Here is a 14,087-nt window from a genome sequence, read left to right as displayed (position 1 = left end):
GAGACAGACACATCTTTATCTAGAGATATTACGGTTTCAGGCATTGGTACAGCTACCACGTACTGAGCTGTCGCAGCTCATTACTGAATTAGTTGGACCTCGGGGAGCTTGGCTGAGATTCTGTCTCATGGTCAGAGACTGATGCTGCGTTTAAACAAAGAAAAATATGCACTATGTGCCACATAGTTCAAATATTTGAAATTATGTTCTGGTCTGCCAGCAGCAGTTACATTACTGAGCTCTCTAATCTCATCTTATTAAGCACAAGTTCTCCATGGCGTTTCCACCTAGGAGGGGGAATGAGCGGTGCAGGGCACACGGCCGCAGCCCCTATACCCAAATCAAAACGGGGCATAATCCGCTGGGACACCTCCCTGCACAAACTTCCATGATACAAATCCCACTTATTCCAGTTAGAGGACATTCCAGGGGATAGCGCCACATGGGCTGGTCCCGTTAGTCTTCCACTCTACTACCCGCCAATGCCCAAAGACCCACTGTGCCAGAGTTGGTTGCCACACTTTGCCTCCCAAAAATGTTACCTCTGCATACTCCCAATACCATGCACGGCTCTTCTCAGGCAGCTGGATGGTGGGGAGAGCCATGATGGGCACAGATTTGTAGCCTGCCAAGAAAAATATATTGTGTGGTATGTAGGGACTTGTGCATGAAATAACACCCCCAGGCCAGAGTTTCAGTGGACCTGACAGGTCGGCTATTTTCAGGAAAAGAAGCCAAAGTGGATGCACAGGCAACAACCGATTTAGGAGCGGCCAAATGACGCATAATCGCAAACACGCCTAACCCAGAAGCAGCCCCAAAACATCATATAGATGTCTTAAGAAGGGGCAGACAGGCTTATGTGCGCTCTGCTGATGTATGTGGGTATCCAGAATGTATCCCCCGCACAAAATGAGGATTGCCTGGGGTTGGCTGTTATGACTCCCACAGACCCTATCCCACAAAATGTCTCCTCCAAGTGCAAAGGGAAGGTTGACAGAATCATGTAGCTTAGGACAGGACACTGGTCCAAGCCTCCAAGAGCAAAAAACATGGTGTAACCTAGTTCTTCAGTGGCTGAAACTCCCCACTTGGCTAATACAGTATGGTCATGGCCAAGCTGGTTCAATATATGGCAACTCTTGGCCCAGACAGCAAGTTGGAGGGGGAAAGCAGAGAGCATGCAGGAGTTTTCAGTGCTTAAAAAAAAAAATGGTGCCTCTAGTGGACTCACCCCTGGGAGAAAGGACTATGAGAAATCTCTCTCCCACCTGCTGTGCGAGATGACACAGCTCCACATGCTTCTCTCTACCACTTAAGCTGTGGGAACTTACAGGCAACTGTAGCATAGGCAGGAGAAGGACCCATGAGAAGAGAGGGATTGCCTCCACTCAGAAAACCTCACACCTGCCATAAGCGCATAAAACTGAACACTGTTCCTATGATACATTCACATTTCGTTGCAGGCCGGGGTGTAGTTTAAGGTCTTTTAAGTATTTAAACATGGTTTTCCTTCAGTAATTCTGGGGTGGAGATGCAAAACCGTTTAATAATAGCCTGGGGGTAATAAAAGAAATGTGAGCAAGACACAAGCTAGCAAAGTGATTAATAAAAACACACACATGAACAACAAAATAATTCATCATATTTTCTTGCAAATATTTAATCCAAAATATGTACATCGGTGTCCTAACGGAAGTTCAAAACATTTATGTTCATTGAAAACAATTCTCAACAAGTTCAAAATCACTTTCTGAAAAGGTTCATATAGAGCACTTAATTCAGTTTAATACATAAAAGGCAAGCTACTCTAAATGATGTCACACACATTCCTTAACCTATGTATAAAAATGATTTTCATGCCATCCCCCACCACCCCTTTGTTTGTTTTACATAAATTTCAACTAAGAATGTATCAATGCCTCTCAGGTCCTATTCTTTTCGTAACAGTTTACACATTTCCATATTAGTTTTTAAACTCTTCCCACCCACCTTGTGTTTTGGGGGCCTGCTGCCAATTAACAAAAATAAAAATAAAATAAAGACACAGAGGCCACCACATGCCCTATTTCAAACAAGTAAAGTGTCAGGTTTCTGCACAGCTTGCACACTGGGAAACTCACAACTATATTTACTTTTTTAATAATAATTCCACTTTCACTGAAAGTTTAAGGTAAGCTTATTATCATGTAAGATCACATCAGTCCTGAGGTGCCAGACCTTCAGGCACCTTCCTAGCATGACTTAATGGGACAGGAATGCAACATCAAACCCAAGCGACGGTGGATCAAATGCCCTTTATAGAGAAACCCCAAGTACTACAAAGACTGTGGCCCCTAACGGGATCTTACTTTGAATCAAATAAATAACATGTCTCCCTCTTGGCTTCATGGGTTGGGTCACTGCAGGCAATGGTTCTGGCTTCTGATAGCTCTTTCATATCAGAGGGTCTAATATCTCATTTGTCACTGCTGAGCTTCGGCAGTATTACATAGTCCATGGTTCCGTTTCCCCACTTTCTTTCCCAATTGGCACCTGTAAGAGTATACACAGCAATTGGTTCAATGTGATGCAAATATTCTGCTTCAGCTTGCTTCATCACTCTCTTCTGCCTGGCTTACTGGTGACGCCACACGGCTAGCAGGGCTGCTCTCTCCGGAATCAGCAGAATCCTCTAGTTCAGAACCTGGCTCAGCCTTCTTTGCTGAAGGTGGAACACCACCTTTCTGGAGAATCTCTGTAGCTTCATATTCAAGGACCTCTGATGGTGTCAGAGGTTCCAGATGAACACTGCCTTGCTCACTCGCATCAGAATTCACAGATTCAGGTTCACTTTTCCTCAGAAACTGTTCAAAACTGACATCTTCTTCATCAGATGCCAATTTTGAGTGGTCAGAATTTATGTCTTCTAGCTCAGCTTCATCCAAATCAGCCACCTTTGTCTCGGCAACAGAGACTGCATCCTTTGAACTCTGGAAAGAGTTGGTTTTATTATCTAAAGCTTTCGGGGATTTTCCTTCTTCTATCTGATCACCATTACCCAAATCACCAGATTCTGTCCTTTCACAAGAGGTCTCAGTTGAACTGGCTTGGGATCCTGAACAGGAGTCTTTCACAGCTGATACAGAAGTACTTTCTTCATGCTCATCAGTTTGATTTTCAAGACGGTCCTTTGAAGCATCTTCTGCAGAGCCTTTTGAACAGATATGGAGTTCTAAAACGGAGGATTCTTCTCCAGCTGATGGACTTTCTTTACACTTAGCAGCTAAACCTTCATCGCTTTGATTTGCAGGAGTCTCTGCATCTTCATCTTCCATAGGATCTATGGGATCATTTGACCAGTCTGAGAGTCCTGAACCAGAGAGGTTTCCTTGAACCAAAGTCGATGTACATTCTTCACACTCAGCTGCTGAAGAACATTCACTGTCCTGGTTTGCAAGGCTGCCTACTGTGTCTTTGCTCGCAGGGTCTATGGAGTCATTTGAGGAGGCTGCAAATCCTGACTTGGAGTTTTCTAGAACTGAAGGCAATAGATTTTCTTTAACTTCTTGATTTGCAAGAACTGAAGGCAATGGATTTTCTTCAACATCTTGATTTGCAAGGTTACCTGTCTCTCCTTGTCCTGAACCGTCTTTTGAGCAGGCTTGAAACCCTGGATCAGAAATGTCTTCTAGACATGGAGATTTCTCTTCTTTGCATTTGGCCACTAAAGGACCTTCATCTCCTTGATTTGCAAGTTCAATTGCAGGGTCCCCTTCTCCTGTAGAGCCTTTTGAACAAGTATGATGTTCTGAAATGGAGGAGTCTTCCATGGGTGACATAGGCATATTTTCTACACGAGCAGCAGCTAGAAGACCTTCATCAGTTTGATTTGCAATAGCACCTGTGTCCTCTTCTTTTGCAGGATCATTTGAGCTAGCTGAGTCAAGTCCTGAACCAGAAGAGTTTTCTAGAACCAAAGGCAGTGTGCCTTCTTCACACCCTGCAGATACAGGACCTTCATCTCCTTGATTTGCAAGGTCAACTGCAAGGTCCCCTTCTTCTGTAGAGCCTTTTGAACAACTATTATGTTCTGAAATGGAGGAGTCTTCCATGGGTGACACAGGTATCTTTTCTACACAAGCAGCAGCAGCTAGAAGACCTTTATCAGTTTGATTTGCAAGGGCACCTGTGTCCTCTTCTTTTGCAGGATCATTTGAGCTGGCTGAGTCAAGTCCTGAACCAGAGGAGTTTTCCAGAACCAAAGGCAGTGTGCTTTCTTCACACCCTGCTGCTAGAGGACCTTCATCTCCTTGATTTGCAAGGTCAACCGCAAGGTCCCCTTCTCCTGTAGAGCCTTTTGAACAAGTATGATGTTCTGAAATGGAGGAGTCTTCCATGGGTGACATAGGCATATTTTCTACACAAGCAGCAGGCAGAGGACCTTCATCACCTTGTCTTACAAAGCTCTCTATGTCTGTTTTTTCTGCAGGGTTTATTGGGTTATTTGAGTTTTCTAAAACCGGAGATGTTGGGTTTTCTTCACGCTCAGCAGCTAAAGAACCTTCTTCATCACCTTGATTTGCAAGGTCATCTGAGTTCCCTTCTCCCAAAGAATCTTTTGAGCATGCTTGAAACACTGGGCCAGTAGTGTTTTCTGGACATGGAGGTATCTTTTCTTTGAACTCAGCTGTGAAAGGGCTTCCATCCCTTTGATTTCCAAGGCCCTCTGTCTCTCCCCCATCTACAGAGCCTGTGAAGTCATTTGAGCAGGCCTGAAGCTCTGAACCAAGGCTGTTTTCTAGAACAGGCAGTTTATTTTCTTCACACTCAACTTCTAAAGAAGCTTCATCGCTTTGATTTTCCAGATGGTCCTTATCTGTTTCTTCTGTAATGTGTTTTATTTCTGGGCTGAAAAAAGCAAATCCAACAGTTTAGTACTTTAAGAAAATATACTGCTTATATTTTAGTAGTGACATTGAAAAAAACAACCCTCGAAATTAAATAATTCCTCCCTTACTATAAAGCAGTAACAGCTCAAATCTTGGGATAAATCCACCCCACTTTGTCCATTATTGTGCATTAAGACATAAAAAAGAAAGTGAAGGAGGGGAAGAGATGGACTTTAAAACTTCTTTCTTTTTCTTTCTTTCTCTCTTTTTCTCTCTCTCTCTAAAATATGCTCAGGCCCCAACCTTAAAAACAAGTTACAAGGTGAGAGACATCAGCTTAGGCAGTCTTATAAACCAAGAGCCAACTCAACCCTCTGAGTGCTGATTCTTATGTAGACAAAAAGGTACCATCCATGAACAAGCATGAGGGAGTTCAAGCATAGGGGGACGATGACGACAACAACACAAAACAACTAAATTAGGACTGATCATGCCGAGAAGGCATGGAATGTTTATCTTTCTTTTCTCTTCATTTTTGGCAGGACAGAGAAGGGAAAGAATAAACCAGGAGAAAGGAGTAGATTACCCTGAAAAAGGACATGACTTTCTGGAACCATGAAGAAGAAGAGCAGCATTTTAAACTGCAAAAGGTTGTTGCAAGTTCCCACTTGGGTACTTAATTTGGAGATCGGTTTGGAACTGCAATATATTGGATTCACTTTACCCTGTGAGAAGGCACAGTGCTTATATTTACCTTGCAGAGATGGATGTTTCTTCTTGCTCTTTTTGCTCTTCAGGTGCACTGAGCCTTGGAATTTTCTGAAATATACACAATATTATTTTTACAGTGCAATGCAGTGAATTTTAGGTATTGCTAAGGAGAAATGAGGGTTTCCAAAAGACGATCTGGGCTCCCAATGAAGAGTGACCATGAGTGAATATCTAACAAGATTGCATGCACTAATCCAAGAGGAAACCCCTGTAGAACAACTGGGATCCCAGAAGCTCTTGTAATTATGAGTCTAGAGCTGCAGTAAATGAGAAGATGAAGAAGGAAGCAGTGGGGACATGCACAGATAACTGGCGATCACACAGGCCCAAAATCTGTGGCAAGGACAGAATCAGAAAGAGAACCAATTTTTTTCTGGCTGGGAGGGGAGGGAAGGAACTGTAGCAAAAGAGGAAAGCGGGACATGGCCTCTCAGGAGTTGGGCTTACCAGACGGAGGCATGCCACGCATCCTCATGCAGGTTAGGGAACACAAGGTATTACCAGACCTGCTTGCAAAATATCACTTAGCCCTGTAGATTTAAGGAACCCCAGCAGTGCAGGTTCTTCAGATTTCCTTCACTCAGCAAAGCCAGTAACATCCTAAGCTTTCCAATGATAAAAGCACATTGCTAGCCCACCTTGCTCACCTGCTCCCATCCTACGTATGCCTTCTATTTGAGATATCTTAGTTTAAAAGAGAGCTTTCTGCAGAGTGTGGATGTGCTGTGGCAACTTCTGTTCCCCACCCACGTGGCCAGGGCCCATCTGGGATATGGGCATTCTTTTTTTCACTCCAAAGTCACTATACATGCCAAATAGTTCAAGCATTAATATCACACTACATACACACAGGAAAGTAGCAGTTGCCCTGTTGAAAGTTGGCTTAATAGACCACTAAATATTTTTTAGTTATGAAACCTACCATTCTGAAAATCTAAATTCAGGTTTGAACAATGAATATATACACACTGGAGATTTTTATGCTGCAGATGAATAAAAATAAAGCTCTACACACACACACTTCTAAATACACTCTAGGAGCATGCCAGTTCAAAAGGTTGAGAACACAAATGTACACTACCTGGGATGTTTCTTCACTTCCAGTGTTCAATGATGCATCACTAACCAGGCTAAAGAATGAAACAACGTCTGTTATTCTCAGACAACATATTATCATCGTTAAAGTCCAGGAAATTAATACTAACACACATTTAAATTTTTCAACTATTCTGAAAATCTCCACTGTGAGTCATTGGTTTCCTCCTTCCCTAATGAAACAATAGCTCAAGGAGAAGTATGGCTGTTTTACTCCTTGCATGTTCCATCTACAACATTCTGCATGCAGGTTATGGAACTACCTGAAAAGAGAAGCCCACATGGCCCCACCTCTCTACTCTTCACCAGCTTGTTCTGGGTAGTTGTTTGTTAGGAATTTGGTGTGCCAACTTCAAAAAGGTTTAGCAGATAACTCTGCAGCATAATGCATTTTCATCTGTGATGCTTGTCTCCGTTTAATAGTCTATTGTTGGTCAAATTTTTATTATTTTTTCTTTTGTAAGTCACCACGAGTGCTGCTATTGGAATAGAAGGATAAGGTATGAATTGCTCAAATTAAGTAAATTAATTTCAATTTAAGAGGAAACTCCACTCCACTCTGCTGTTTTTCCCATTCAACTTTGGGGCTAAACAAAATCTGACGGGAGCAGCCAGGCTTGTTTAATCCCACCCAATTATATAGAAATGGGGCCAACATGTGAGCAACCTGCATGGCAGCTCCTGTTCACACCTAGGTTAGACTCAGCTTCTTGGGCAAGGCCTGCATTTCTTTTGCCTCTGCATTCTGTAAAGCACTAATGCCCAGGCAACTGCACTTTCTGAACTGCAAGGTTGCTGCCATTCCTGAACCAAATTATTCGCAAAATGCATACCTAAAAGTTCACAGATTTGCTGTTCTGTGGAAAGAATGGGCTCCCATTTCCCTGCCTATTTTTAACTGAGATGTTCATGGAAAAAGTCTTCCAGCCACAACTCTGCATTTTTGTATCGTGATGAAGGGCTTTTCTGTAGTATTTGCTAATAAATATAGACCTCAATCTATCACTTAAAGGGTAGATTTTTCTGCAAAAATTTCCCCAGGGCATGCTTCATTAGTTATACAATATTTAAATGTATTGACTTCTAAACCACAATAAACAAGCAACTTATCACATCACCGTGATTGATTTTTATATTTTATGCTAGAACAACTCTACTGCAGAGAGCAAGAAGTGCACCTCTCCTATAAAACCTTGTGGATATGATTTTTAACATACAATTTAACCTTTCAAAGGCTTTTGTTTAAAGAAATTTCTGGTGATTGTATCTTCTTTGTTGATGTGGCACTGAAGTGAATTTTAATCTGCTGAAGTATGGAACTGCACCTCTTACACCTGGGTAGAAATGTTATTAATCATGAATTAAATGATTAATGACCCTACTAAGGCTGCAGCAACATACAAGGTACTTGGCATAATAAGGAGCTGCACGTGTTTAATTATGAGGGCGAGAGCCAGTGCTAACAGGCTGACATAACTCATTCCATTTTTTGTAACTTTAAAAGGATGTATGTCATTAGCAACAACAATTATCAAAAGATTCCTCATAGGATTGGCCTTAAAAGCATATATTTAAAAGTACATCTAACTTCTTGTAATGTCTTATTGATGACTTTAAAATACTACATAGAACCAGCATTACATGTTAAGAATATCTGCAGAACATGCAAATCACATTTATATTGTGAAACATTGTATATTGTGAAACATGTTTATTGTTTCTACTACGCAGTGCGGGGAAAACCCACCATGTGCAAAACATGTTATGTCAAAGCCATATGGAAGGGGAGGGAACTTTTACAATCAATACTGTTACTGAAAGTGACCAGAGAAAAGAGACTTCCTTTTCTTGCATTGCTATATATCAGCTTTGTGGGGAACCAGAGTTGCCAAATGCAACTGATACTCAGAAAGGAGAAACAGGCTTTTATCTGTGCCAGCAGCTGGTCCAGAGATGCAGCATACAGAAAAGATTGTTTTATTTACATTGAAGGTTGATAATTTGTTGCTGTGGTTGAAAAAAAAGGTAGCAAAAATAAAATTTAAAAAATCTGTATATGGGAGACACTAAACATATTTAATTTGACCAACTAAATAAGAATATAAGCTGCTGCAACAATGGTAAATTTCACATCCCTCAAACAGGTTAGAACTACAGGAAAAAGGTGGGAACTCATTTTTAACAGGGTGTAACAGAAGGCATTTGAACAACCAGCAACAGGCTCAGGCTAGGCTCGACAACAGAAAACTACTTCTTCATACAAAGCACAATATGCTTTTGGAACTCACTATCACAAGACACTATCAAAGGGACGCGGGTGGCGCTGTGGGTAAAAGCCTCAGCGCCTAGGGCTTGCCGATCGAAAGGTTGGCGGTTCGAATCCCCACGGCGGGGTGCGCTCCCGTTGTTCGGTCCCAGCGCCTGCCAACCTAGCAGTTCGAAAGCACTCCCGGATGCAAGTAGATAAATAGGGACCGCTTACCAGCGGGAAGGTAAACGGCGTTTCCGTGTGCGGCTCTGGCTCGCCAGAGCAGCGATGTCACGCTGGCCACGTGACCTGGAAGTGTCTCCGGACAGCGCTGGCCCCCGGCCTCTTGAGTGAGATGGGCGCACAACCCTAGAGTCTGGCAAGACTGGCCCGTACGGGCAGGGGTACCTTTACCTTTTATCACAAGACAGGAAGGTGGCTAACAGTTTCGCTCAGATGGTTTTAAAGGTGGATTTAGACAAATCATGAAGAAGAGATTTATCAACTGTTACGATTGCTGGCAGAACCGCCAGATTCGGGAGCCGGTGTCCCCTGAATGCCAATTGTGGATGGTGGGGGCATCAGCAGAGAAGGGCTGCTGCCTTCGTGTCCTGCTTTGAGAGGCCCTTTGGGGGCATCAGGTTTGGCCACTCTGGGAAAGAGGAGGCTGAATTAGATGGGCCCCCTTTGGCCTGATGCAGCACAGAGAGGAACTCCACCGGCTTGGGTGGCTGCTTCCTCATTAATAAGGATGCAGCAGAACACTACAATTTATTAGACAAAGCACTGTAATTAGACTTGGGTTGTGATCCCAAAAGAAGGCACTTCAGGGATGCTAAGCAGAGATTTAACACCCCCCCCCCCCCCCCCGTGAACAACTCACTATCATACAGACACTCAAACACATATGCTTCAAATATGGCTTGACACACAGTACTGGGGGCTACTATTCATAAAACATAAACCTCAAGTCCCCAAAAACACTTGAAGCAAGTTGCATGGGGTTTTTTATCCTGGCCTTTGTGTATGTAATAAAGCATAATAAAAATATTTAAAAGGGAATTTGCATTTTTTATCTGGAGTACAACCAAACTTGCTTCTGTATCATAGAATAGGTATCTACTCTTTGTTTCTATGCTGGAAGACCATCAACACAACCACCCGACAATCAAGCTAATTTCAGAAACTTACTGAGAAAGGTTGTCAGCAACCAGATAGTCCGAGGGAACTGGAATTAAAGAGAAGATCAGTAGTGTTAAAAACCAACAAAAAGACAACAGGCTAACATCTGGCTTATATCAGAGGTACATGAGCCACATACCATTTTCGGTAATCACTTGACAAGTATGAGTAAGGTTTTCGTTCAAGTGCGTAGCCATATTATCCAAGCCGGAAGCATCAGTCAGGAACTCACAATTAAGACAAACAAGAGTAACACCCCTAGGGGAAAAAGGAAGAAGTAACACTGAGTGCAAGGGAGGCAAAAGGTTACAAAAAGCTTCTTCTGACCATGCCATGTGAAGTCAACTATGCACTGGACTAATATATACGTAAAACTCATTACATACTAGCTGGTGCACATGTTCGTTCCAAGAATTTCTCATAAGCATTGCATATATGAATAATATTATTGGAAAGAACAAGACTACAGAAGGAAAGGTTGTACTTTTTTCGGTAAGCAAAGTTATCAGTGCCCGCCCTTCCCTGGATGGTTTTCCTTATAACTTCTAGATATGTGAAATTGCTGATAAGTGGAAAAATGGATTCAAAACAACAAATCATGATGATGAGCAAAATTTAACAAACAAAAGAATCAGTATCACATCTCAGAACATCGGAAAAATCAAGAATTTTGGCTTGGATATTAGTTTAGGGTTGTCTCATTTTATGAAGAAAGCTTTGCATTCTGAAAACAAAGCTTTATATAAGAAATAAAAGTTAGATGGAATCCAGATAACATGCACACATCTTAAATCCAATTCAACGGTAACTGAAATTGCAATCTAAAATACACTTGGGGAGAAAGCCTCATTAGACACAGCGGGACTTATCCAAGGACTGTGATGCATGTTGCAAAAAAATGTACACCTTAAAAAAGAAAAAGGAGATGGTTACCTCAGATCTTCTGAATGAGTCTTATAAATCCAAAATCGTTTACTTTGTCGAGCACTGTGAAAACTAAAAGATAAGAAAATAGCTGAAATGGACTTCCTAAAGAAATGTCCCGTCCCCCCCATATCATATAATACAGCATTAAACAATAAGACTGCAATCTAAGGTATAAAAACAAGCAGATGTCTAGTCATTCCTGAGCCCAAAGATTCTGCTGCATGACTGGGAGATGCTTCTACTAGTGAAGGAGGGTGTGCCACTGATTTCAGCCACTATCCAGACACCTCTGTTAAGAACCAGAGATTCCTCCAGAGCAACTTTTGAGAGGAGAGCAGAAGCAGTGCTTCCAGGGTGGGTTTACAAAAAGCTAAAATATAACAAATTGTAGCATGTTAAAATGGCAATACTTTTTAAAATGTCTGGGAAATGTTAAAGTGCCTTCACTTCAGTAAGTATGTTCACATGGAGGAAGTTTCCCCCTCTTTGAAATGGGAGAAAAAATTGGCCTTCAAGCACCCTGTTCACCCATATGCTCTAGGTCAAAACCTGAATTTTTTTAAATGGGCACGAGGAACAGGAGCTTTTTCAGTTGTGGCATCAATGCTTCAGAATGCTCTCCCTAGGAAGGCCTTCCAGAAGCAGGTGAGAACCTGATTCTTTGAAGAGATCTCTGGGGAAGGCTAAACCAACGGAGGTTTCTTTTTTACTTCTGATGAGCTGGATTTTCTTCACTGCTTTTCTGACTACTGATTTTATTACAGAATTTTATTTTGCTGCTCTGATATTGCTTTGATTATTTTTCTATTTTTACACTGTAATCTGCTTTGAGTTCCTTAGTGGAGGAAAGCAGCCTAGCATTTTTTTAAAAAAAGCATAAAATGCTAATTTATAAATCATGGAACAGAGGACACTAAAGCCATGCAGAGCCCCAATCTTCCGTTAATGCAGCTGTGGCATTGCAGTATAGCACTGGCTGAGAGACAGTATGCTCCTTGCCTGCCTCTTCTCTCCCTGAGCACAAGCCCCCAGCCTCAGCTTTAACCACACTGAACGCTAACCAGGCTTCCAACCACCAACAAGCAGGTTTCAAATATTGTTTAAGGGGGAAACCTACCCAGGAGTAATCCTGGTTAGGCTCAGTGCCCACACAAGGGGGAGGCGGTGTTAGGGTTGCACTGAGGCACAGATTTGCTGCAATATAAAAAAGACCAGAAATCTACCAGAAGAGAAACAAACTACAGACATAATTTAACAACTTGAAGCTGAAGATTTCCTACCTCATCATGTGATTCACGTAGGCTTTACTGCAGCTAGTGCTGTATCTGCATAAACTACAGCGAACGTAGGCTGGAAAGTGGCTGGCGAATGTCCTTATATCAGAATAACACTCAATGCACTTCTGAATATTCGGGCATCTAATATGAACCAATGTCAGAATTAGTATGCAGTATTAAGAAAAAAGTTAAGTTCCCGTTTCAAATCATTATTTATTTCCAGAAAAGCTTGCTTAGTTAATATCACTGGACTGGAGAAAAGAATCTGGCTTTTGAATTCTGCTTTATAACGTCGCCTAATCTTTAGAAAGAGGCTTTCCAGAGGACCTCACCATGTGGCACAAGGGGACAAAGTGGGAAGGGCAGCTGGGAAGCTGATGGGAGAAGCTCTAAGGGGCACATGGCATTCTGAAAATAGCCTTTACTTCAAGGCCTTATGGATACTGGGCAAACAGGTTTGCAATGCTTAACCAACTGCAAGCAGTGGAAAAGGTTTGCAAATGTGTACACAGGTTGCAACTGTCAAAGGTTCTTCATATGAACGTCTTCCTCTCTCTTGCTTTTATCAGCGATGGGATAGATGCGCCCTCCACTTGGCTCCAGCTCAGGCACATGCCCAAGACTGTTTTTTACTGTAAATGTCTTTTATCTGCTACTGTAGCTGAGAACCAATACAAGACTCTGATCAGACCCCACTTGGAGTCCTGTGTCCAGTTCAGGACACCACAATTTATGAAGGATATTGACACGCTGGAACGTGTGCAGATAAGAGTGACCAAGGTGATCAAAGGTCTGGAAACCAAGTCTTATGAGGAATGGCTGAGGGAGCTGGGTAAGTTTAGCCTGGATAATAGGAGGCTGAGAGGAGATATGATAACCATCTTCAAATATCTAAAGGGCCGTTACATGGAAGATGAAGCAAGCTTGTTTTCTGCTGCTCCAAAGGGTTGGATGCAAATCAATGGCTGCAAAAGTTACAAGAAAGGAAATTCTAACTAAACATCAAGAAGCACTTTCTGATGGTAAGAGCTGTTTGACAGTGGAACAAAGAGATTATGATTCCTTGCAGGGGGTTGGACTAGATGACACTTGGAACTCAACAACTCTGGTTCTATCTCACTGCATCTCTCCATGCCAATGTCTCCCTACAGAGACACATGCTCTTGGGCAAAGAGTCTCTCTTGTGCACACTTTTATAGCCATGGTTATTTAATCAGTCACAGCAAAAGAAAGGAGCAGACTGGGGAAGCTTTGGGAATTTAAAGGAACCAGTGCCAGTCCCTGTCTTAGGCTGGCTCAGTTAAGCCTACTGTGTATCCTAGAAGGTCCACATTAAGCTATCTGCTGTCACTAAGTGTTTGAAAGCAGATAGCCCTTAAGTTTAAAAACCTACACAATTTAAGAAAAAAACGTACTGATGTTACTTGTACAGTCCTTAAGCTGATCTATTGAAAGAAATTCCTACTTAAACTGCTGCCTCTAAAGGTCCTATTTGGGAGAAAGGTAACCCTTATACTGGGGAACTGATCCAAGTGACACTTGCATTGCCAACCCTCTAACGATCAGAATATACCCACCCACTGAACAGTTGGCCATTCTAGTCTTCCAGTCAAAATTAATCTTGTTACCATTCTATTGATTCAGAAGAACTCAAGTTCTATTTCCTTTTTTATTCCAATCAGTTAACTACACTCTGGAAAGCTACCAGAAGACTTA

General features: G+C 42.1%; 1 protein-coding gene across 5 annotated transcripts in view; it reads right to left on the bottom strand.

Moving 5' to 3' along the window:
- Positions 1-1,635: 1,635 nt before the first annotated feature.
- The window catches only part of ZNF280D (zinc finger protein 280D), a 36,680-nt gene continuing 24,228 nt past the window's right edge, over positions 1,636-14,087 (bottom strand). For all 5 annotated transcript variants that reach the window (XM_028705197.2, XM_028705201.2, XM_028705198.2 and 2 more), the window contains 7 exons: positions 12,375-12,512; positions 11,101-11,163; positions 10,307-10,425; positions 10,177-10,213; positions 6,724-6,772; positions 5,626-5,690; positions 1,636-4,890 (listed from right to left, as the gene is read on the bottom strand). In XM_028705197.2, coding sequence (XP_028561030.2) covers positions 2,586-4,890; positions 5,626-5,690; positions 6,724-6,772; positions 10,177-10,213; positions 10,307-10,425; positions 11,101-11,163; positions 12,375-12,512 — 2,776 coding nt within the window. In that variant the 3' untranslated portion in view covers positions 1,636-2,585. The remainder of the gene's footprint in view (positions 4,891-5,625; positions 5,691-6,723; positions 6,773-10,176; positions 10,214-10,306; positions 10,426-11,100; positions 11,164-12,374; positions 12,513-14,087) is intronic.

The sequence above is a fragment of the Podarcis muralis genome, chromosome 14 (assembly GCF_964188315.1).
Source record: "Podarcis muralis chromosome 14, rPodMur119.hap1.1, whole genome shotgun sequence".
In the NCBI taxonomy this organism is placed as follows: Eukaryota; Metazoa; Chordata; class Lepidosauria; order Squamata; family Lacertidae; genus Podarcis; species Podarcis muralis.
Note: the sequence above shows the minus strand (reverse complement) of the source record. Positions and strands in the feature narration are given on the sequence as shown.